The sequence below is a fragment of the Macaca thibetana genome, chromosome 1 (genome assembly GCF_024542745.1).
Source record: "Macaca thibetana thibetana isolate TM-01 chromosome 1, ASM2454274v1, whole genome shotgun sequence".
In the NCBI taxonomy this organism is placed as follows: Eukaryota; Metazoa; Chordata; class Mammalia; order Primates; family Cercopithecidae; genus Macaca; species Macaca thibetana.
The window spans coordinates 41,693,992-41,718,457 of NC_065578.1; the positions used below are offsets into that span (position 1 = coordinate 41,693,992).

General features: G+C 41.9%; 1 protein-coding gene across 14 annotated transcripts in view; it reads left to right on the plus strand.

Moving 5' to 3' along the window:
* CCDC30 (coiled-coil domain containing 30) overlaps positions 1-24,466 on the plus strand; it is a 189,862-nt gene that overhangs the window by 158,066 nt on the left and 7,330 nt on the right. For all 14 annotated transcript variants that reach the window (XM_050797818.1, XM_050797856.1, XM_050797836.1 and 11 more), the window contains 4 exons: positions 14,576-14,717; positions 20,066-20,202; positions 22,329-22,443; positions 23,768-23,950. In XM_050797818.1, the coding sequence (XP_050653775.1) occupies positions 14,576-14,717; positions 20,066-20,202; positions 22,329-22,443; positions 23,768-23,950 (577 nt within the window). The remainder of the gene's footprint in view (positions 1-14,575; positions 14,718-20,065; positions 20,203-22,328; positions 22,444-23,767; positions 23,951-24,466) is intronic.

Sequence of the window (24,466 nt, forward strand, 5' to 3'; positions counted from 1 at the left end):
ATGTCTATTCAAATATTTTGACCATTTTAGAATCAGATTATTGGATTTTTTTCCTACAGAGTTGTCTGAGTTCCTTATATATTCTGGTTATTAATCCCTCATCAGATGGGTATTTTGCAAATATTTTTCCCATTCTATGGGTTGTCACTTCACTTTGTTGATTGTTTCCTTTGCGGTGCAGAAGCTTTTTTTAACTTGATGTGATTCCATTTGTCCATTTTTGCTTTGGCTGCCTGCACTTGTGGGGTGTTACTCAAGAAATTTTCGCACAGACCAATATCCTGCAGAATTTCCCCAGTGTTTTCTTATAGTACTCGCATACTTTGAGGTCTTAGATTTAAGTCCTTAATCCATTTTGATTTGATTTTTGTATGTAGTGAGAGACAGGGGTCTAGTTTTATTCTTCTGCATATGGATATCCAGTTTTCCCAGCACCATTTATTGAAGAGACTATCTTTTCCCTGGTGGATGTTCTTGGCACTTTTGTCAAAAATGAGTTCACTGTATGTGTGTGGATTTGTTTCTGGGTTCTCTATTCTGTTCCATTGGTCTATGTGTCTATTTTTATGCCAGTACTGTACCATTTTGGTTATCATAGCTCTGTGTATAATTTGAAGCCATGTAACGTAATTTCTCCAGTTTTGTTCTTTATGCTTAGGATATCTTTGGCTATTCTGGGTCCTTTGTGGTTTCATATAAATTTTAGGATAATTTTTTCTGTTTCTGTGAAGAATGTCGTTGGTATTTTGGTAGGGATTGCATTGAATCTGTAGATTGCTTTTGGTAATACGGACATTTTAACAATATTGATTCTTCCAATCCAAGAATATGGAATATCTTTCTACTCTTTGGTGTCCTTCAATTTCTTTCATTAGTGTTTTATAGTTTTCAGTATAGAGATCTTTCACTTTGTTGGTTAAGCTAATTCGTAGGTATTTAATTTTATGTCTGGCTATTGTAAATGGAACCGCTTTTTAATTTCTTTTTCAGAATGTTCCCTGTTGGCATATAAAAATGCTACTGATTTTTGTATGTTGATTTTGTATTCTGCAACTTTACTGAATTTATTTATGAGTTCTAGTACTTCTTTAGTGGAGTCTTTAGGTTTTTCCAAATATAAAATTATATCATCTGCAAACAAGAATAATTTGACTTCTTCTTTTGCAATTTGGATGTCCTTTCTTCTTTGTCTGATTGCTTGAGCTAGGACTTTCAGTACTATGTTGAATAACGATGGTGAAAGCGCACGTCCTTGTCGAGTTCCAGATCTTCGAGGAAAGTCTTTAATTTTTCCCAAATTCAGTATGATACAAGCTGTAGATCTGTCATATTTGGCTTTTATTATTCTGAGGTATGTTTCTTCTGTCCCCAGTTTCTTGAGAGTTTTTATCATGAAGGGATGTTGAATTTTATCAAATGCTTTTCCAGCATCAATTGAAATCATCATATGGTTTTTGTCCTGTTGATATGATGTATCACATCATTTGTCCTTCTGTTGATACAATGTATCATGTTGACTGATTTGTGTATGTTGAACCATCCTTGCTTCCCAGGGATAACTCCCACATGGTGATCTTTTTAATGTATTGTTGAATTCCGTTTGCTAGGTTTTTCATTTGTTTGTTTTGAGACAGGGTCTCACCCTGTCACCCAGACTGGAGTGCAATGGTGTGATCTTGGCTCACTGCAAACGCCACCTCCCAGGCCCAAGCGATCCTCCCACCTCAGCCTCCTGAGTAGCTGAGACCACAGGCATACACCATGATGCCCAACTTTTTGTAGAGATGGAGTCTTGCTATGTTATCGAAGCTGGTCTCAAACTCCTGAGGTCAAGCTATCTTCCTGCCTCAGCCTTCCAAAGTGTTGGGATTACAGATGAGCCCACCACACACAGCTGGTTTGCTACTATTTTGTTAAGGATTTTTGTATCAATATTCATCAGTGATACTGGCCGGCAGTTTTCTTTTTTGTATGTGTCTTTGTCTGGTTTTGGTATTAGGATAATACTGGCCTTGTAGAATGAGTTTGGAAATATTTCTTTCTCCTCTATTTTTCAAAATAGTTTGAGTAGGATTGGTATTATTTCTTTAAATGTTTGGTAGAATCAGCAGTGAAACCATTGGGTTCTGGCCTTTCTTTACTGGGGGACTTTTTTTTATGGCTTTTATCTCATTATTTGTTATTGGTCTGTTCAGGTTTTAGATTTCTTCATGGTTCAATCTTTGTTATGTTGTATGTGTTTAGGAGTTTGTTCATTTCTTCTAGGTTTTCCAATTTACTGAATTTAGCTGCTCATAATAGCCACTAATGATCCTTTGAATTTCTGTGGTATTAGCTGTAATATCTCATTTTTTGTCCCGGATTTTATTTATTTGGATCTTCTCTTTTTCTTAGCCTGCTAAAGGTTTGTTGGTTTTGTTTAACTTAAAAAAAAAAAAAAAAAAAAAAAAAAAAAAAAACTTTTTGTTTCATTGATCTTTTGTATTGTTTTCTTCATTTCAATTACATTTATTTCTGCTCTGATCTTTATTATTTCTTTTCTTCTACTAATTTGGGATTTCATTTGCTCTTGTTTCTCTAGTTCTTTAAGGTGCATCATTAAATTGCTTATTCGCAGTTTTTTTTTTTAGGTAGGCACTTACAGCTATAAACTTACTGCTTTTGCTGTATCCTATAGGTTTTGGTATGTTGTGTTTCCATTATCATTCGATTCAAGAAATTTTTCAATTTCCTTCTTAGTTTTTTCATTGACCCACTGGTCATTCAGGAGCATATTGTTTAATTTCCATGTATTTGTATAGTTTCCAAAATTCCTCTTGTTATTTATTTCTAGTTTTATTCTATTGTGGTCAGAAAAGATGCTTGATATTATTTCAGTTTTTTAAATGTTTTAATACTTGTTTTGTGACCTGATGGTTTATCTTTGAGAATGATACATATACTGAGGAGAAGAAGGTGTATTCTACAGCCATTGGATGACATGTTCTGTAAATATCTATTAGGTCTATTTGGTCTATAATGCAGATTATATCCAATATTTCTTTGTTGACTTTCTGTCTGGAAAATCTGTCCAATGCTGAAAGTGAGGTGTTGAAGTCTCCCCCTATTATTGTATTGGGATCTGTCTCTCTCATTAGCTCTAATAATACTCACTTTATATATCTGGATGCTCCAGTGTTGGGTGTATATATGTATTTACAATTGTTATATCCTCTTGCTAAATTGACCCCTTTATTATTATATAATGACCTTTTTGTCTCTTCTTACAGTTTTTGTTTTGAAATCTATTTTGTCTGATATAAGTATAGCTACTTCTGCTCCTTTTTGGTTTCCATTGGCATGGAATATCTTTTTCCATCCCTTTGTTTCCAGTCTTTATATCTTTATAGATAAAATGTCCTTCTTGTAGAAAATGGATCATTGGGTGTTGTTTTTTAATCTATTCAGCCAGTGTATGTCTTTTGATTGGAAGGTTTAGTCTATTTACATTCAATGTTATGATTGATAAGTAAGGAATTAATACTCCTGGTGTTTTCTTATTTGTTTTCTGGTTTTCTGTAGCCTTCTCTTCCTTCTTCCTTTCCTTCCTGTCTTTCTTTTAGTGAAGGTGATTTTCTCTGTGATATGATTTATTTCTTACTTTTTATTTTTTGTATACATGTTGTATTTTTTTTGGTTTGAGGTTACTATGAGGCTTGTAAATACTATCTGATATGATTTCGCTGTGTCCGCAGCCAAATGTCAACTTGAACTTTATCCCCCAGAATTCCCACATTTTGTGTGAGAGACCCAAGGGGAGGTAATTGAATCATGGGGGCCAGTCTTTACCGTGCTATTCTTGTGATAGTGAATAAGGCTCATGAGATCTGATGTGTTTATCAGGGGTTGCCACTTTTGCTTCTTCCCCATTTTCTCTTGCCACTGCCATGTAAGAAGTCCCTTTCACTCCCGTCATTATTCTGAGGCCTCCCCAGCCATGTGGAACTGTAATTCCAACTAAACCTCTTTTTGTTCCCAGTTTTGGGTATGTCTTTATCAGCAGTGTGAAAACGAACTAATACAGTAAATTGGTACCAGTAGAGTGGGGCATTGCTGAAAAGATACCCAAAAATGTGGAAGCGACTTTGGAAGTGGGTAACAGGCAGAGGTTGGAACAATTTGGATGACTTAGAAGAAGACAGGAAAATGTGGGAAAGTTTGGAACCTCCTACAGACTTGTTGAATGGCTTTGACAAAAAATGCTGATAGTGATATGAACAATAAGGTCCAGGGTGAGATGGTCTCATATGGAGATGAGAAACTTGTTGGGAACTGGAGCAAAAGTGATTCTTGTTATGTTTTGGCAAAGAGACCAGCACCATTTTGCCCCTGCCCTAGAGATTTGTGGAACTTTGAACTTGAGAGAGATGATTTAGGGTATCTTGTGGAAGAAACTTCTAAGCAGCAAAGCATTCAAAAGGTGACTTGGGTGCTGTTAAAAGCATTTCATTTTTAAAGGAAAATGGAGCACAAAAATTCAGAAAATTTGCAGCCTAATGATGCAATAGAAAAGAAAAACCTGGGAGGCTGAGGCAGGAGAATTGGTGGAACCCAGGAGATGGAGGTTGCAGTGAGCTGAGATTGCGCCACTGCACTCCAGTCTGACGACAGAGCGAGACTCCATCTCAAAAAAAAAAAAAGAAAAACCCATTTTTGAGGAGAAATTTAAGCTGGCTGCAGAAATGTGCATAAGTAGCAAGAAGCCTAATGTTAATCCCCAAGATCATGGGGAAAATGTCTCCAGGCCACGTCAGAGACCTTCACAGCAGACCCTTCCATCACAGGCCCAGAGGCCCAGGAGGAAAAAGTGGTTTCATGGGCTGGTCCCAGGGTCCCCATACTATGTGCAGCCTAGGGACTTGGTACCCTGTGTCCCAGCCACTCCAGCTGTGGCTGAAAGGGGCCAACATAGTACTCGGGCTGTAGCTTCAGAAGGCAGAAGCTTCAAGCCTTGACAGCTTCCATGTGGTGTTGAGCCTGTGGGTGCACAGAAGTCAAGAATTCAGGTTTGGGAACCTCCACCTAGATTTCAGAAAATGTATGGAAATGCCTGGATGCCTAGGCAAAAGTTTGCTGCAGGGGTAGGAACCTCTGCTAGGGTAGTGTGGAAGGGAAATACGGGGGTTGGAGCCCCCACACAGAGTCCCTATTGGGGTACTGCCTAGTGGGGCTGTGAGAAGAGGGCCACAATCCTCCAGAACCCGGAATTGTTGATCCACTGGCAGTTTGCACCATATGCCTGGAAAAGCCGCAGACACTCAATGCCAGCCCATAAAAGCAGCCAGGAGGGAGGCTATGCCCTGCAAAGTCACAGGGATGGAACTGCCCAAGACCATGGAAACCCACTTTTGCATCAGTTTGACCTGGATGTGAGACCTGGAGTCACAGGAGATCATTTTGGAGCTTTAAAATTGACTGCCTCACTGGATTTCAGACTTGCATGGGCCCTGTAACCCCTTCGTTTTAGCCAATTTCTCCCATTTGGAATGCTGTATTTACCCAATACCTGTACCCCCATTGTATCTAGCGAGTAATAAGCTTGCTTTTGATTTTACAGGCTCATAGGTGGAAGGGACTTGCCTTGTTTCCTATGACACTTTGGACTGTGGACTTTTGGATTAATGCTGAAATGAGTGAAGACTTTTAGGGACTGTTGGCAAGGCATGATTGGTTTTGAAATGTCAGGACATGAGATTTTGAGGGGCCAGGGTGGAATGATATGGTTTGGCTGTGTCCCTACCCAAATCTCATCTTGAATTTTATCCTAAAATTCCCAAATGTTGTGGGAAGGACCTGGGGGAGGTAATTGAATCGTGGGGGCCGGTATTTCCCATACTATTCTCGTGATAGTGACTAAGTCTCATGAGATCTGATGGGTTTATCAGAGGTTGCCATTTTTGCTTCTTCCCCATTTTCTCTTGCCACTGCCATGTAAGAAGTACTTTTCACTTCCCGCCATGATTCTGAGGCCTCCCCAGCTGTGTGGAACTATAAGTCCAATTAAACCTCTTTTGGTTCCCAGTTTTGGGTATGTATTCATCAGCAGCTTGAAAGCGAACTAATACACTATCTTATAGCTCATTATTTTAACGTGATTACAACTTAACATGGTTTGTATAAACAAAGAAGGAAAAAGAAAACTAATACTCTATACCTTAACTTCATCCCTCCACTTCTAAACTTTTAGTTGTTTCTATTTATATCTTATTGTACTGTCTATGTCTTGAAAATTGTTGTAGTCATTATTTTTTATTGCTTTATTGGTTAGTCTTTCTGCTTAAGAGTAGTTTACACACCACAGTTACAATGTTATATTTTGTGGTTTTCTATTTACTATTACCAGTGAGTCTTATACCTTCAGATGATTTCTTATTAGTCATTAACGTGCTCTGCTTTCTGACTGAAGCACTCCCTTTAGCATTTCTTGTAGGACAGAGCCAGTGTTGATGAAATCCCTCAGCTTTTGTTTGTCTGGGAAAGTATTTATTTCCCCTTCATGCCCCTTCATGCTTGAAGGATATTTTCACTGGATATACTATTCTAGGGTAAAAGTTTTTTCCTTCAGCACTTTAAATATGTCATGCCACTCTCTCATGGCCTGTAAGGCTTCCACTGAAAAGTCTGCTGCCCGACATATTGGAGTTCCATTGTATGTAATTTGTTTCTTTTCTCTTGCTGCTTTTAGGATCCTTTATTTTTGACCTTTGGGAGTTTGATTACTAAATGCCTTGAGGTAATCTTTGGGTTAAATCTTCTTGTTGTTCTATAACCTTCTTGTACTTGGATATTGACATCTTTCTCTAGGTTTGGGAAGTTCTCTGTTATTATCCCCTTGAATAAACTTCCTACTCCTATTTCTTTTTCTTTTTCCTTTTTTTTTTTTTTTTTTTTTTTTTTTTTGAGATGAAGTCTCACTCTGTCACCCAGGCTGGAGTGCAGTGGCATGATCTTGGCTCACTGCAACATCTGCCTCCCAGGTTCAAGAGATTCTTCTGCCTCAGCCTCCCAAGTAGCTGGGACTATAGGCATGTGCCACCACACCCAGCTAATTTTTGTATTTTTAGTAAAGATGGGGTTTTGACATATTGGCCAGGCTGGTCTTGAACTCCTGACCTTGTGATCCACCAGCCTCAGCCTCCCAAAGTGCTGGGATTATGGGCGTGAGTCACTGCACAGGCCCCTATGTCTTTTTCTATCCCCTCTTTAAGGCCAATAACTCTTAGATACGCCCCCCCACTTTTTTTTTTTTTTTTTTTTTTTTTTTTTTTTGTGAGACGAAGTCTGGCTCTGTTGCCCAGGCTGAAGTGCAGTGCTGCAATCTCAGCTCACTGCAACCTCTAGCTCCTGAGTTCAAGCGATTCTCCTGCCTCAGCCTCCCAAGTAGCTGGGATTACAGGCATGTACCACCACACTCAGCTAATTTTTGTATTTTTAGTAGAGATGGGGTTTCACCATCTTGGCCAGGCTGGTCCTGAATGCCTGACCTCAGGTGATCTGCCCACCTTGGCCTCCGAAACTGTTGGGATTACAGGCGTGAGCCACCGTGCCTGGCTAGATTTGCCCTTTTGAGGCTATTTTCCAAATCCTGTAGGTGTGCTTCATTCTTTTTTATTCCTTTTGTCTTTTGTCTCCTCTGACTTTGTATTTACTTTTCTTTTCTTTTTCTTTTCTTTTTTTTTTCCAGATGGAGTCTCTCTCTGTTGCCCAGGTTGGAGTGCAGTGGCATGAACTCAGCTCACTGCAACCTCTGCCTCCCAGGTTCAAGCAATTCTCTTGCCTCAACCTTCTGAGTAGCTGGAATTATAGGTGCATGCCACCACACCTGGCTAATTTTTGTATTTTTAGTAGAGACAGGGTTTTTGCCATGTTGGCCAGGCTGGTCTTGAACTCCTGACCTCAGGTGATCTGCCTGCCTCGGCCTCCCAAAGTACTGGGATTACAGGTGTGAGCCACCGCACCTGGCCCTGTGTATTTTCAAATAGTCTGTCTTCAAGTTTACTAATTCTGCTTGATCAATTCTGCTATTAAATGACTCTAAGGCATTCTGCAGTATGCCTATTGCATTTTTCAGCTCCAGAATTTCCTCTTCTTTTTAATTATTTCAATCTCTGTTAAATTTATCTGATAAAATTCTGAATTCATTCTCTGTATTATCTTTAATTTCTTTCAGTTTCTTCAAAACAGCTATTTTGAATTTTCTGTCTGAAAGGTCACGTATCTGTTTCTCCAGGATAGGTCCCTGGTGCCTTGTTTAGTTCATTTGGTGAGGTCATGTTTTCCTGGAAGGTCTTGATACTTATAGATGTTCATCTGTGTCTGGGCATTGAAGAGTTAGATACTTATTATAGTCTTTGCAGTCTGGGCTTATTTGTACCCATCCTTCTTGGGAAGACCTTCCAGATATTCAAAAGTACTTGGGTGTTGTCATCTAAGCTCTACCTGCTTTAGGAGATTCCCCAAGCCCAGTAAGTTCTTGCAAATTGGTAGAGGTACTGCCTTAATGGTCTTGGAAAAGATCTGGACGAATTCCCTGGATTACTAGGCAGAGACTCTTGTTCTCTTCCCTTACTTTCTCCCAGACAAATGGACTCTCTATGTTCTGAGCCGCTTGGAAGTGGGGGTGGCATGACACAAGCACGCTTATGGCCACCACTAGGACTGTGTTGGGTCATACCTGAAGCCAGCACAGCACTGGGTCTCTCCCAAGTCCTGCTGTAACCACTCCCTGGCTACCACCTATGACCGCTCAAGTCCCTGGGCTCCACAATCAGCAGATGCAAAGCCAGCAAGGCCTGTGTCCTTACTTTCAGGGCAGCAAGTTCCCCCATGCCCCAGGCAGGTCCAGTGGTGCCATCTGGGAGCCAGGGACTAGAATAAAAAAACCTGAGAAGTCCACCTGGTGTTCTGTTGTATTGTGGCTGAGCTGGTACTCAAACCCAAAAATGCAGTCCTTTCCACTCTTTCTTCCCATTTCCAAAGGTAGAGGAGCCTCACCTCATGGCCACTACAATCACAGGTCCATGGGGAGTACTGCCAGACTACCACCAATGTTCCCTTAAGGCCCAGTGTCTCTTAAGTCAGCTTGTGGTGAATGCTGCCTGACTTGGTACTCACCCTTCAGGATCGTGGGCTCCCTTCTGGCCCGGGGCATATACAAAAATGCTGCTTAAGAGCCAAGTCCTGGAGTCATAGACCCAAGAGCCTTCCTGGTGCTCTACCCTACTGTGGCAAAGCTGATACCTATGCTGTCAGACTAAGTCCCCTTTAATTTTCCCTCCACTTTTCTCAAGCAGGAGTTTCACCCTGTAGCCACCACAGCTGGGAATGTGCTGTCATCTGAATCCAGCAAGTCTCAGAGTCTCACCCAAGGCCCTTGATATAGTATCTGGGTATTGCTGCTGGTTATTCAGGGCCCAAGGGCTCGTCAATTAGCAGACGATGAATCTTGCCGGGACTGGGTCCTTCCCTTCAAGGGAGCAGGCTTCCTTATGGCTTAGGGTATGTCTAGAAATGCTGTCCAAGAGCTAGGGCCTAGAAAGGGGGCCTCATTACTCTGCCCTATCCTGCTGTGGTTGAGCTGGGTGTGGTGGCACACGCTTATAATCCCAGCTATTCAGGAGGCTGAGGCAGGAGAATTGCTTGAACCTGGGAGGTGGAGGTTGCAGTGAGCCAAGATCATGTCACTGTACTCTAACCTGGGCGATAGAGTGAGACTCTATCTTAAAATAAGTAAATAAGGCTGGGCGCAGTGGCTCACGCCTGTAATCCCAGCACTTTCGGAGGCCGAGGAGGGCAGATCACCTGAGGTCAGGAGTTCACCACCAGCCTCAACATGGAGAAACCCTGTCTCTACTAACAATACAAAATTAGCCAGGTGTGGTGGTGCACACCTGTAATCCCAGCTACTTGGGAGGCTAAGGCAGGAGAATTGCTTGAACCTGGGAGGCGGAGGTTGCGGTGAGCCAAGATCGCGCCATTGCACTCTGCCTGGGCAACAAGAGCAAAACTCCATCTCAAAAAACAAAACAAAAAGTAAATAAATAAATAGCATGAGCTATACATTGATTGGCAATACATTGTTCTGTTTTTTTCAGAGACAGTCTTGCTCTGTTGCTCAGGCTGGAATGCAGTACACAATCTCAGCTCACTGCAACCTTTGCCTCCCAGGTTCAAGCAATTCTGGTGCTTCAATCTCCTGAGATGCTGGGATTACAGATGTGCGTCACCACGCCCAGCTAATTTTTATATTTTTAGTAGAGATGTGGTTTTGCCGTGTTGGCCAGGCTGGTCTTGAACTCCTGACCTCAAGTGATCTGCCCGCTTCTGCCTCCCAAAGTGCTGGGATTACAGGTGTAAGCCAACACGCCTGGCCAGCTATACATTATTATTTGTATCACAAATTTCAAGAACAGAAAATAACAAGTGAGGCAGCTAGTCAGAAACAAAATGACTTTAAAACAGTCACCCCCAAGCAAATTCAGTTATAAAAAGACTGAATGGGGGCAGGTAATGACTGAAGTTCTATACTCGTGTCTTTGGGTCTGATGAATTTTGCATACTTCACATAGCTCAGACTGCTCTGAGTTATTTTTCTTTTCTCAGCATGATTGATTAAATCCTTGGCCACTGGTGATTCAACTCAACCTTCATCCTCTCCCCTCCCTGAATGATAAGGGTTTGGGCCTGGAAGCCCCAACTCTCTAATCCTGCCTTAGTATCCTGGAGCTCTCTAAGGGCCTCCAGACACCAGTCATCTCATCAACATACAAAAGACACTTATTACTCCAGAGAAGATTCCAAGAACTTAAGAGGGTCTTTTTGGGGTGTGTGTGTGTGTGTGTGTGTGTGTGTGTGTGTGTGTTTTCACCAGAAAACTGGGAGGGAGACCAAATATATCTTTGTCAATATCACAGCCTCCCAGGCCAGACTCCGTGTCTCATATCTGTAATCTTAGCACTTTGGGAAGCCGAGGTGGGAGAATCATTTGAGGCTAGGAGTTCCAGAGCAGCCTGGGCAACATAGTGAGACCTTGTGTCTACTAAAAATTGTTTTAAAAGTTAACTGAGCATAGTTGTGTTAGGCAGTTCTCATGCTGCTAATGAAGACATACCCAAGACTGGGCAATTTATAATGGAAAGACGTTTAATTGACTCACAGTTCAGCATTGCTGAGAAGGCCTCAGGAAATTTACAATCATGGCACAAGGGGAAGCAAACATGTCCTTCTTCACATGGCGGCAGCAAGGAGAGGTGCTGAGCAAAAGGGGGAAAACCCCTTATAAAACCATCAGATCTCATGAGAACTCACTCACTATCAATAGAACAGTATGGAGGCAACCGCCCCCATGATTCAATTACCTCCCACCAGGTATCACCTGCTCATGATACATGGGGATTATGGGAACTACAAGATAAGATTTCGGTGAGGAGATAGCCAAACCATATCAATAGTGATGCACACCTGTAGTCCCAGCTACTCAGGAGGCTGAGGTGGGAAGATCACTTGAGCTGGGGAGATCAAGGCTGCACAGCAAGACTGTCTCAAAAAAAAAAAAAAAAAATTTACAGCCTTCCAGGGCAAAGGGACATTTGGCAATGTCTGGAGACCGTTTTAGTTGTTACCACTGTAGGAGGTGCTACTGGCATCTGGTGGGTGGGGGCCAGTGATGCTACTAAGCATTCTGTAGTGCACATTATAGCCTCTACAACAAATATTTATCAGGCCTAAAATGTGAACAGTACAGAGGCTGGTTTAGAGTTACTTGGTGTAATCACATCTAGTAGGTTCAAAGTGAAGCTTCTCCATAATTTTAAAGAACAACATTCTTTTTGTTTGTATCACAGTCATACTCCAAGAGGTTTGGCTAGTGGTAGTATGGATGCTTTAATCTACTTTGTTGTTTACTCTGATTAGATGTTATAGTAGCTTGAAATGGTAACTTAGATTTTTGTTTGTTTGGTTTTTTAAACAGCTTTATTGCAATATAATTCAAATATTATACAATTCACTCATTTAAAGTGTATAGTTCAATGGCTTTTGTCCATGTTTTGATTGTTACCACAATCAACATTAGAACATTTTATTATCCTAAAAGAAACCCCATGCTCTTTAGCTATCACCCTATCCCCAATTCCCTCCCCACCACCAGACTAGGCAACCACTCATCTACTTCCTTTCTCTCTAAATTTGCCTATTACTGACAATTCATATAAATGGAATCATACAATATTTGGTCTGTTGTGCCTGGCTTGTTTTACTTAGAATAATACTTTCCAGGTTCATGGTAGCATGTATCAGTACTTCCTTTCTTTTTATGACATTGTATGGATATACTCTATTTGGTTTTTTTGTTTGTTTGTTTTTTGAGATGGAGTTTCCCTCTGTTGCCCAGGCTGGAGTGCAGTGGCGTGATCTTGGCTCACTGCAACCTCCACCTCCTGGGTTCAAGTGATTCTCCTGCCTCAGCCTCCTGAATACAGGCGCCCACCACCACACCTAGCTAATTTTTGTATTTTTAGTAGAGATGGGGTTTCATCACGTTGGCCAGGCTGGTCTTGAACTCCTGACCTCAAGTGATCCACTTGCCTTGGCCTCCCAAAGTGCTGGGATTACAGGTGTGAGCCACCATGCCTGCCTAGATATACTCTATTTGTTTATCCACTCATCAGTTGATGGCAATCTGGGTGGTTTCCACCTTTTGGCTGTTATGGATAATGCTGCTATGAACATTTGTGTGTAAGTTTTTGTGTGGACATATATTTTCATTTATCTAGGTATTATTTTATGTTTTATTTATCTACCTATTACCTAGGTAGAATTGTTGGGTCAAATGGCAACTCTAGGCCAGGTGTGGTGGCTCACACCTGTAATCCCAGCACTTTGGGAGGCCGAGGCAGGCAGATCACAAGGTCAGGAGATCGAGACCATCCTGGCTAACACAGTGAAACCCCCTCTCTACTAAAAATATAAAAAATTAGCCATGCATGGTAGTGGGCGCCTGTAGTCGCAGCTACTAGAGAAGCTGAGGCAGGAGAATGGCATGAACCCGGGAGGCAGAGCTTGCAGTGAGCTAAGATTGCGCCACTGCACTCCAGCCTGGGCAACAGAGCGAGACTCCATCTCAAAAAAAAAAAAAAAAAATGGCAACTCTATGTTTAACCATTTGAGGAATTGCCAGGCTATTTTCCAAAGACACTATACTATTTTATGTTCCTGCCTGCAGTGTATAAGGGTTCCAATTTCTTTGCATCCTTGCCAGCACTTGTTATTAGCTGTCATTTTTTTCTAGCCATCCTAGTGTGTGTGAAGGGGTATCTCATTGTGCTTTTGATCTTCATTTCCTTAATAGCTAGTAATGTTAAGCATCTTTTCATGTGCTTATTGGCCATAACTCAGATGTATCTAAGAATCAGAGTCTTGAACAGTGACCTACATGGAACTGGCTTTTAGAAGTCCAGACTTGCTGGGTGGCTTATGCCTGTAATCCCAACACTTTGGGAGGCTGAGGCAGGAGGATAGCTTGAGACAGAGTTTAAGACCTGCCTGGGCAACATGTGAAACACCCATCTCTACAAAAAATAAAAAAGAATTAGCCAAGTGTGGTGGTGTGCACTACTTGGGATGCTGAGGTGGGAGGATTGCTTGAGCTCAGGAGGTCAAGGATGTAGTGAGCCGTGATTATACCACTGCACTCCAGCCTGGGTGACAGAGTGAGACCCTGTGTCAAAAAAAGAAGAAGAAGTCCAGACTCAATGCAAGGACTGAGAACAGGCCCAGTTATCTGGAAATTAGATAAAATTGAAGTTAGTAGATCACTGTCCAAGATACAGCCAAGAACGAGGAACGTTTAAGTTAATGACTGAATTGGTGGAACAGGAGTCAGAATTTAGATGTCAGGGATCAGAAATCAAGGAGTTTCCTAAATTAAACTCAGATGCTGAAGTTATACCACAACCATCAGCACAAGACCAAGGTAGTCCGGGCGCAGTGGCTCACGCCTGTAATCCCAGCACTTTGGGAGGCCAAGGCGGGCAGATCACCTGAGGTTGGGAGTTCGAGATCAGCCTGACCAACATGGAGAAACCCCGTCTCTACTAAAAATACAAAAAATTAGCTGGGCATGGTGGTGCATGCCTGTAATTCCAGCTACTCGGGAGGCTGAGGCAGGAGAATCACTTGAACCTGGGAGGCGGAGGTTGCAGTGAGCCGAGATTGTGCCACTGCACTCCAGCCTGGGCAACAGAGCAAGACTCCGTCTAAAAAAAAAAAGAAGAAAAAACAAAAAAGACCAAGATAAGCCAAATACTTGAGTCCACAGTCCACAGCAGTAGTTAAAGCTGGTGTTATGTAGGGAGTTATCCTTGGCCCACTCCCTGAAATGGAGGGCAGGAAGATGTGAGGCAGGGTAAGTATCTACATCCAGTGCCAGGCCCCTGACTTAAGCAAGAAGAGGAAACCCAAGAAAGGTGCATATTGAGGAGGCAAAAGAAATTTTAACTGTGTTCAGATGTGTCTAAACTCAAATTTACTTTTACAGAAACTATAATGAGAAACATCAGCAACACAAAATCAAGCTTCAAAAAGTCAAGTATCGTTTAACGAATGAAGTAGAACTACGAGATAAGAGAATTAACGAATTTGAAGATGAAATCGGAATCCTGCAACATAAAATAGAAAAGGTGAGGAAAAAATAAAAGGTGAAGAGCTCACTGGTGATTCCCATGGTCAACCATTTGGAGAAAGCCCTTTCGTTTTAAAAATTATTTGTGACCCCTTCGTAGTCCTTGTTTTCATTTCTTTTCTTTGCACCATCTTTCAATGAGTAATTCTTTAAGCCCTGACCAAAAGTACGTAAGACTTCTAGTGCTGCTAAACGGAACTGAATACTGAAAATACTCTGTACTGCCAACTTATGATCAGTGTCTTGCCTTCAGATGGAAATGCCTTTTCTTGAACACCCCTGAGCACAGACTCCCAAACCACTCTCAGTAACTCATTTCTGCTTTGTGGAGCCCTCATTTTGCCTCAGACTTCAGTGTCAGTTTTAAATGGCAGTGAAAATAGGTGATCCTTACTCCTGTATCAGTCCTTGCCCTCAAGCTTTTTTCTAAATGTCCATGGTTTATTTATGTTTGTCTTACTGCCCTTGTGACTTAGTGGTGTATGAATAAGAAGGAAATGGGGCAAATGAATAGGATCAAATGCAGAATGGTTGTGGGATTATTAAACTACATAATTTCAAGAGGGAGAGTAACTGACTAGGCCAGTAAGGTTTTCCCTTCTTGGGATCACTAGCCCTTTCAGAATTTTGAGAACTCTGTCATCACTCCTAAAATATTAATTTCCACATTCAACAAATTTTTATACCACCACTATGTGCCAAGGATACCATAACCATTAATGTAATTTCAGTGATTCCTTCAACTATCCTGGGACTCTAGGTCAAGAATTCCCAGCCTATACACAATAAAGCATTTTTGGAGTATAACAGGTGGGTCACAAATACTGCATTCTTAGTTTCAAAAAAATTGGCTGGGTGCAATGGTCCATGCCTGTAATTCCAACACTTTGGGAGGCCAAGGCGGGAGGATTGCTTGAGGCCAGGAGTTCAAGGTTACAGTGAGCTATAATTGTGCTTATAAATAGCCACTGCACTCCAGCCTGGGCAACATAGAGAGGCTCTGTGTCTAACAAAAATAAAAAACCCTCTTGATACTCTAAACTATAGTGAAAGAAGAAAAATAAGTTGGATGTTTGCAGTCCTCCTTTTTTGCCGTTACTTTGTCAAACTTTTAGAGACTGAGATCCAGCTTAGAACTAGGAAAAGACGATGGAAAGTGTATAAGAAAAAGTAGCAATCCATTTTAGTAGTACCCATGGGCAAAAAAAAAAAAAGAAGAAGACGACGACCCTGGGCACGGTGGCTTGCACCTGTAATCCTAGCACTTTGGGAGGCCAAGTGAGCGGATCACCTGAGGTCAGGAGTTCGAGACCAGCCTGGCCAACATGGTGAAACCCCATCTCTACTGAAAATACAAAAAAATTAGCCGGGTATGGTGGTACAAGCCTGTAATTCCAGCTACTCAGGAAGCTGAGGCAGGAGAATCTCTTGAACCCAAGAGGCGGAGGTTGCAGTGAGCCGAGATCATGTGATTGCACTCCAGCCTGGGGGACAAGAACAAAACTCCGTCTCGAATAAATAAATAAAGAAAGAAATAAAGAAGAAGAGAAAGAAAGGAAAAAAAAGTAGCAACCCTAGTTCATGGATCCATCAGACATATCATCAGCCTATTTCTGTATTATCAGTTCTTTTTCATACTTTTGCATTTTGCTTCTAGGCTGGAAAAATAGTCTTCTCCTTTCAACAGGCATGCTCGCTTTCTTCCTGACTATACTGGATTGAATAGTGTCCCCTCAAATTCATGTCCTAGAACCTCAGAATGTGACCTTATATAGAAATAGGGTCTTTGCAGATATACTTAGTTAAGATGAGATTATCCTGGATTAGGGTGAATCATAAATCTAAGATGATTGCTGTCCTTACAGGAAGAGGGGAAAACACACAGACAGACACAGACAGGGGAAGAATGCCTCATGATGATGAAGTCGGAGACTGGAATGATACAGCTACAAGCCAAGAAATAGCAAGGGTTGCTGGCAACCACAAGAAGCTAGGAGAAAGGCATGCAACACAATCTCTCTTGGAGCCCCCATGAGTAATTAACCCTGACAACAATGTAATTTCAGATTTCTACCACTCAGAACTATGAGAAAATGTTATGGCAGCCCTAGGAAACTAATGCACCTACCCAAAGAACCACGGGTCTTCATAAAATATGCTGGAGCTCCCAAATAAGCAGAGGCTGAGAGAATAATTAGATCTTTTGCTCACTGCCATTGAAGGGTACTGTGGGCTTTGGCCTTAGATAGACTTGCATTCAAATTATAGCCCTGCCTGTAAGCTTGGACAAGTCTCTGTGTATCACTCTTCTTGTCTGTAAAATGAGGGAAATAATCCCTTCCCTACATACACCAGTCTTCTGTGAATATTAAAACATAAAATTTCTAAAGTGGCACTTGGCACATATAAATTTTTCGTAGATGTTATTTTCCTTTTTTTGGTATATAATTTCTTAAAGGGCCAGGTGCAGTGGCTCACGCCTGCAATCCCAACTACTTGGGAGGCTGAGGCAGGAGAATTGCTTGAACCAGGGAGGTGGAGGTTGCAGTGAGCCAAGATTGCACCACTGCACTCCGGCCTAGGTGACAAGAGTGAAACTTCGTCTCAAAAAAAAAAAAAAAATCTCTTAGAAGCATGTTAATTGGTGGACTCATTGTTCACATGAGAAATTGTTAACCAAATTAGAACTATTTAGCCTAGAGAAGACTGATGTTAGAGCTTTTAATGCCACAGTGGTACAAACCTAGGAATTCTTATTTTATGTATTTTAGGGCCTAAGGACCAGAGCACTGAGCATAAAAATGCCAGATTTGCCTTCTAAGTCTCCAAAAAGTAATGCCACTTATTTTGGCTTCATTCCTTCAGCTTTTTCTTTATATAATGAGTCAGTTGAGATTTCTTTTGTGACCACTCAAACTACACTTTCCCATTTTATCTTATTATCACAGCATGTGTCTGGAATTTTTGTTTGTTTGAAAAAATACAGTATTTCCCAAGCACAAGCTGTCAGTCACCTTCCTCATGCAGTACACTTTTTAATCCAGTTAAAGCTGTCTAGGATTTATCTGTAAGATGATTGCTTCTATTCTCAATCCCTACCAATACATTATTAACTCAATGTCTTTAAATTATAGCAGGTGAGACTACCATTAGATATTGCAGGGTCTCTGAGACGGACTTTAAAATCTGGAATAGTTTTTCCAGAACATCATCTAATCTACATCCTATAGGTCTTTAACAATAGATGGCTGGCCAGGCGTGGTGGTACATGCCTGTAATTCTAGCCCTTTGAGAGGCTGAGGTGGGTGGATCACCTGAGGTTAGGAGTTCGAGACCAGCCTGGCCAACATGGCAAAACCCTATTTTTACTAAAAGTACAAAAATTAGCTGGGCATGGTGGTGGGCACCTATAATCTCAGCTACTCAGGAGGCTGAGGCAGGAGAATTGCTTGAACCCAGGGGGCAGAGGTTGCAGTGAGCCAAGATTACACCACTGCACTCCAGCCTGGGTGAAAGGGTGAAACTCTCTAAAATTAATAATAACAATAGATGACCAGTCTTTTCTGAATGACCTACATTAGTATCTTATTTAAAAGAAACATGTAGGTTGAGTACAGTGTCTCATGCCTGTAATCCCAGTCCTCTGGGAGGCTGAAGCAGGAGGATAGTTTGAGGCTAGGAGTTTGAGACCAGCCTGAGCGACAGAGCAAGACCCTGTTTCTACTATTTTTTTTTTTTTTTTTTTTTGAGACGGAGTCTTTGCTCTGTCGCCCAGGCTGGAGTGCAGTGGCGCCAACTCGGCTCACTACAAGCTCCGCCTCCTGGGTTTACGCCATTCTCCTGCCTCAGCCTCCCAAGTAGCTGGGACTACAGGCGCCCGCCACCTCGCCCGGCTGGTTTTTTGTACTTTTAGTAGAGACGGGGTTTCACCGTGTCAGCCAGGATGGTCTCGATCTCCTGATCTTGTGATCCGCCCGTCTCGGCCTCCCAAAGTGCTGGGATTACAGGCGTGAGCCACCGCGCCCGGCCTGTTTCTACTATTTTATTTTTTATGTTAAAAAAATTTTTTTGAGACAGAGTCTCGTTCTGTCACCCAGGCTAGAGTGCAATGGTGCGATCCTAGCTCACTGCGGCCTTGAACTCCACATGTGGCTTTCGTGTGTGTGTATGTGGAGACGGGGTCTCACCATGTTGACCAGGCTGGTCTCGAACTCCTGGGCTCAAGCAATCCTCCCACTTTAGCCTCCCAGAGTGCTGGGATTACAGGTGTGAGCCATGGCACCCGGCATCTGACTCTACAAAAAATTTAAAAATTAGCCAGCTGTGGTGGTTCATGCCTGTAGTCCTAGCTGCTCAGGAGACTGAGGCACATGATCGCTTGAGCCCAGGAGTGTGAGGTTACCATGAGCCATGATTGTAGCACTGCACTCCAGTCTGGATGACAGAGCTAGACCTTGTCTATAAAAACAAACAAACAAACAAAAAAACCACAGTCAGACACAGTGGCTCACACCTGTAATCCCAAACCTTTGGGAGGCCAAGGCAGGCAGATCACTTATGGTCAGAAGTTCAAGATCAGCCTGACCAACATGGCGAAACCCTGTCTCTACTAAAAATATGAAAATTAGCTGGGTATGGTGGTGGATGCCTGTAATCCCAGCTACTCAGGAGACTGAGGCTGCACCTGGCAGGCAGAGGTTGTAGTGAGCCGAGATTGTGCCACTGCACTCCAGCCTGGGTGACAAAGGAAGACTCCATGTCAAAACAAAACAAAACAAAAAACATGATCTCACTACTTTCAGGGTCATGAAAAAGAAGAAAAAAAAAATACATGACATAGGCCGGGCGCGGTAGCTCACGCCTGTAATCCCAGCACTTTGGGAGGTCAAGGCGGGAGGATCACGAGGTCAGGAGATAGAGACCATCCTGGCTAACACGGTGAAACCCCATCTCTACTAAAAATACAAAAAAATTAGCCGGGCGTGGTGGCAGGCGCCTGTAGTCCCAGCTACTTGGGAGGCTGAGGCAGTAGAATGGCGTGAACCTGGAAGGTGGAGCTTGCCAAGATAGCACCACTGCACTCCAGCCTGGGTGATAGAGTGAGACTCCATCTCAAAGAAAAAAAAAAAAAATTATATATATATATGACATAAAATAACCTCTCGAAAACTGGAAAACTATTTAGCTACAATGAATGACAATGTCAGCAAACAGGTAGAAACAGACTAGGGGACAGGAGAAAAAAAAGTAAATAAGGGAAAATTTCTGCTAGATTTAGAAACAGGCTTATGCTCTTAAATTTATCATTCTCCTGCTGTGGTAATTAGGAGACTTTCTAATCCCTAGGAGAAGGCAATACAGGACCAGATCACTGCCCAAAATGATACCCTTCTTCTAGAAAAAAGGAAACTTCAGGAGCAAGTCATAGAGCAAGAACAGTTGATCCACAGCAACAAATGGACGATATCTTCCATCCAGAGCAGGTAGGTGCCATCCTGCCTGGAGCCAATGAACTCCACAACAGGATGTTTCTCCCTCAACAAAGAGATGGTTCTAGAGGCTGTCCTTTGAGTTTGCAGCCTACCCTATAACTCTCGCTCTGCTGTCTGCTGTTTTCAGCAGATCATACAAGTGGCAGAAATTGTTAAATCAAAGAGAAAAATATAATGGAGGAGGCTGGTTGGCTATTTAGATAGGCTGTTTCATAATGTCATTGCCTCACTGAGGACTTGGCTGTGTGCATTCTGGCCTGTCATTTTGTGTGTGTTGATCCACATTTTTATTATTCAATACCTATGGAATCAAGGTAGAATAAGAGAGAATTAGGCTCACAGAAGTAACTTAAATTCATGAAATCCACAGGATACCAGTGTATTAATTTTTAATGAGAAATATTATAAGCAGAAAATAAGTTACATTTCAGCCAGCCTGAGCATTCTCTTCTTCATAGGAGACTTTAATTATAATCAAAGAGAGTGGGTTGATGTTAACAAATAATGTCACCAATAATAATTGGAATGATTAAGATTTGTCTGAGCAATTACTATATGCTAGCTCTCTCATTCATTTAATCCTAACACCAATCCCAGGAGAGAGGCACTATTAGCCTTATTTTACAGATAGGAAGCCAAGGTCTAGAGAGGTGAGGGAACTCACCCAGCCCAGTCAGTGACAGAGCAGCATGTGGACCTCAGCAGCCTGGCCCTAGACCATAGCACTATAGTCTGGGGAGAGGACTGCCAAACAGACTGGAATGTTCTTGTCCACTCCTTTGGGCACACATCTCTGGGCAGGCTTGGAGAATCTCTGATGATCTTTTACTCTCTGTGTCTCCCTTTTAGATGTCCCATATAAATCACTGCTCTTCTCAAACTGTCATAGCTTCTGACAGTCAGGATCTAACACAATTAACTCATTACCTTTGCATTAACATGAATAATCTTTCTACCTTGCCCTACTGATGACACAATCACCTGGATTGGACTTGAATGTTTTCCTTAGAGTAAGTTTCTTCCAAGGAGTATTTCGTCATTTTACAGATAAGGAAACGGAGGCTCAGATTTGTCACAACAGTTTATATTTCATCAGGTTGCTACGCATATTAAATGAGCTAATACATGAAAAGTTTTAAGTGCTTATGGTGTGGGTAGGTTACATTGCATAAAGTACATGGCAAGTACTTGAAACTTGGTTGCTGCTACTGCTACTACTATTTCTACTTCACAAGAAATCAGAAGCAGATCAATATGAGAACAGAACCAGATATAAGCTATGTAGCTACAATATTTGAAGGGATACAGAGCCTCTCTTGTTTCATTCCCATCCCTAAATGGGATCATATCCTTCCTTAAATTTTTTAAGGGCTAGAATTAATACTCTTGTACATGTATTTAATAACCATGTACAGCCCAAAATCTTATTAACTTTTACTTCGTGTATTAGGGTTCTCTTAGAGGGACAGAACAGGAGATATATATATATATACACACACACACACACACACTCCCATATGTGTGTGTGTATATATATGTATGTATGTATATGTAAAGGAGACTGTGTGTGTGTATATACATATATATATATATAAAAAGAGGAGTTTATTAAGTATTAACTTACATGATCACAAGGTCCACAATATGCTGTCTGCAAGCTGAGGAGCAAGGAGAGCCAGTCTGAGTCCCTAAACTGAAGAACTCAGAGTCCTGTGTTCGAGGGCGGGAGGCATCCAGCATGGGAGAAAGATGTAAACTGGGAGGCGAGGCCTGTCTCTCTTTTTCACGTTTTTCTGCCTGCTTTATATTCGCTGGAAGCTGATTAGATTAAGGGTGAATCTGCCTTTCCCAGCCCACTGACTCAAATGTTAATCTCTTTTGGTGACACCCTCACAGACACACCCAGGATAATACTTTGTATCCCTCAATCCAATTAAGTTGACACTCAGTATTAATATCACACTTGGTCTTGGAATATGGTGGGAATTATTCTGTCAAAACTTGCTTCTAAAATCTGGACAGTGGTCTAAGATCCAGAGCCAGTGGGAATGTAGTTTTGGGTTTTTAGTAATGATACAGAAATTTCTAATCATGCCACTGATTTATGCCATTCTTAGGGTACTTTACATGGATAAAGAAAATAAGCAATTACAGGAAAATAGTCTTCGTCTCACACAGCAGATTGGCTTCTTAGAGCGAATTATAAGGAGCATCCATATTCGCAGAGGAGAGGTAAGATGTGTGCTTCCTATTAGGCCTGCCTTTAATGTGAAGTTCGGGTTGCTACGGCTGCTGTGCTGTCTTTTCCCTTCATCTTTATATAGCTGTAGCTGGGCTCTTGGCCTCATGGTAGGCTGTGGCAAAGAGGCTCTTGGCTGCACATCAGGATAGCAGACCTTTAGACTGCTCTTGAACAGCCAGATTTTAGTAAACTATTTCCACCTGTGTAATCTCCAAGAAATTTGTATATGCCTCATAGCTTCTTCCTTAATACACTGTATTGTCATTGCCCTTTTTCTTCTCTATCTGATTAACTCAGCAGTGAGTTCCTGGAGGGCAAGGAGTGTATCTCATATATTACTGTATCTATGGACAGGTACTCCATAAATATTTGAGAATGAATAAATATTCAGTGTTTTAACATATGTGCCTCATTCTCAACAGCCCTGTTTGCCATGTATGATTCTAGCCCCATATGAAAGATGAGCAAATCTGAGGCTCAGCGAAGTAACATGAAGTTTCCTATGGCAAAGAGTCAAGCCTAAAGAGAGCATCTGAGTGAAAGAAAAGCAATTATGTTCCAAAAGTCCAAGCAGACAAGTAGCCAAATACAGAGAGATGCAGAAAATAGTACATGTTCAGATCAGGTCCATAGTCTGTCTGGTAAGCAAGTCAGCAAGAGGGACTTCAATGAACAGAATCATATTCTGAAACCAAGATGGAGGCTGATTACTTTCTTCTCTGGTTTATATCACCTACTAGATGTTTCTTCCCAAGATACTGGACAGTAGATCCTGCTTGTTGGTCAGTGTTGCTACAAGACTTATTTGGTCTCAGAGAGGTGATTATTTCCAAGCTATATGAGTGGGTTTTTGGGGTTTTTTCCAATTTTGTCAAAAGTAGAACTGCCAAGTAGTGTGTCTTGATATCCAGTAATTTATGTCTTTCCTTGAGCTACAACTGTTTTCAATTGTCTAGTCATTCATTCTTTTACTTATTCATTCAGCAAATACTTACCAATTCCAGGAAATAGCCTAGGTCCTAAGAATACAAAGATAGTCCCTGTTTTCAGAGGCCTTTGGTCTAGTAGAGAAGGACAGACACATTTGTAAATAAGTCCTATAGTATCACAAGTGCTGAGTTAGAAGACTTAATGGAGTATGTCTGGGACCAATAGCTTTGAGATGTATATTGTTACCCTTGAATCAAGATAAGGGTCACATGGGTCAGAACTATAGCACATCAAACTCAATATTCCATATGTGTCAAAGGTACTAACTTCTAACATCTTGATACCTATTGGAATAAATAACTCCAAAATTGTTTTTAAACTTAGAATCTTAAGGAGTTTCCTGTTCCAAAATGGTGGCATAGAGGCAAGCTGGCTTCTCTCCCCGCAACAAAGAAACGGAAAGAAATATACAGCACTGAGGTCTGCACCTGCAACAATGCAGAACTCCAGCATGAGGATGAGTCAGTTCCCAAGGCCACCGAGAAGTGGAAACACTCTGAGCAGATGGTAGGAGAATCGAACTTCCGCATCCACAATGCCCTTCCCCTCAATCTGCCAGGCACCCACTGTTTGGAAAATCTCTCAACTTATGGTTTCTACGCTGGAAAAAGTAAAACTGAAGTAGTCAGATTCCCCACTTTCTTGGGTTTCCTAGCCAGAAACCAGTCCTTGTCTTAACCCGTGGGTAGTATCACAACTTCCTGAACGCAGAAATACCCCTGAAGACAGACATATCCCTGAAATATCCCTGAAACAGAGGAGGTGGGACTCTGCTCTGTAACTCAGCCAAAGAAGACATAAGAGTGGCTGTAGGAGCTATGTCCCCCAGGTCTCCTGGGCATGAACCCCTAGACAGCCTTCCCTCACTGCCAGGATAATCCGTTTGGGACCTCCCCTATTTGGGACAGGCAGTGCTCTGACCATTTACTAGAGCCAAGGTGAACCTGAGCTTAAGGTGCCACCTAGAGCCAAAAAGGAGGCAGGGATCTAGCATTAAAGATTTGGCTGGGTGCGATGGTTCAT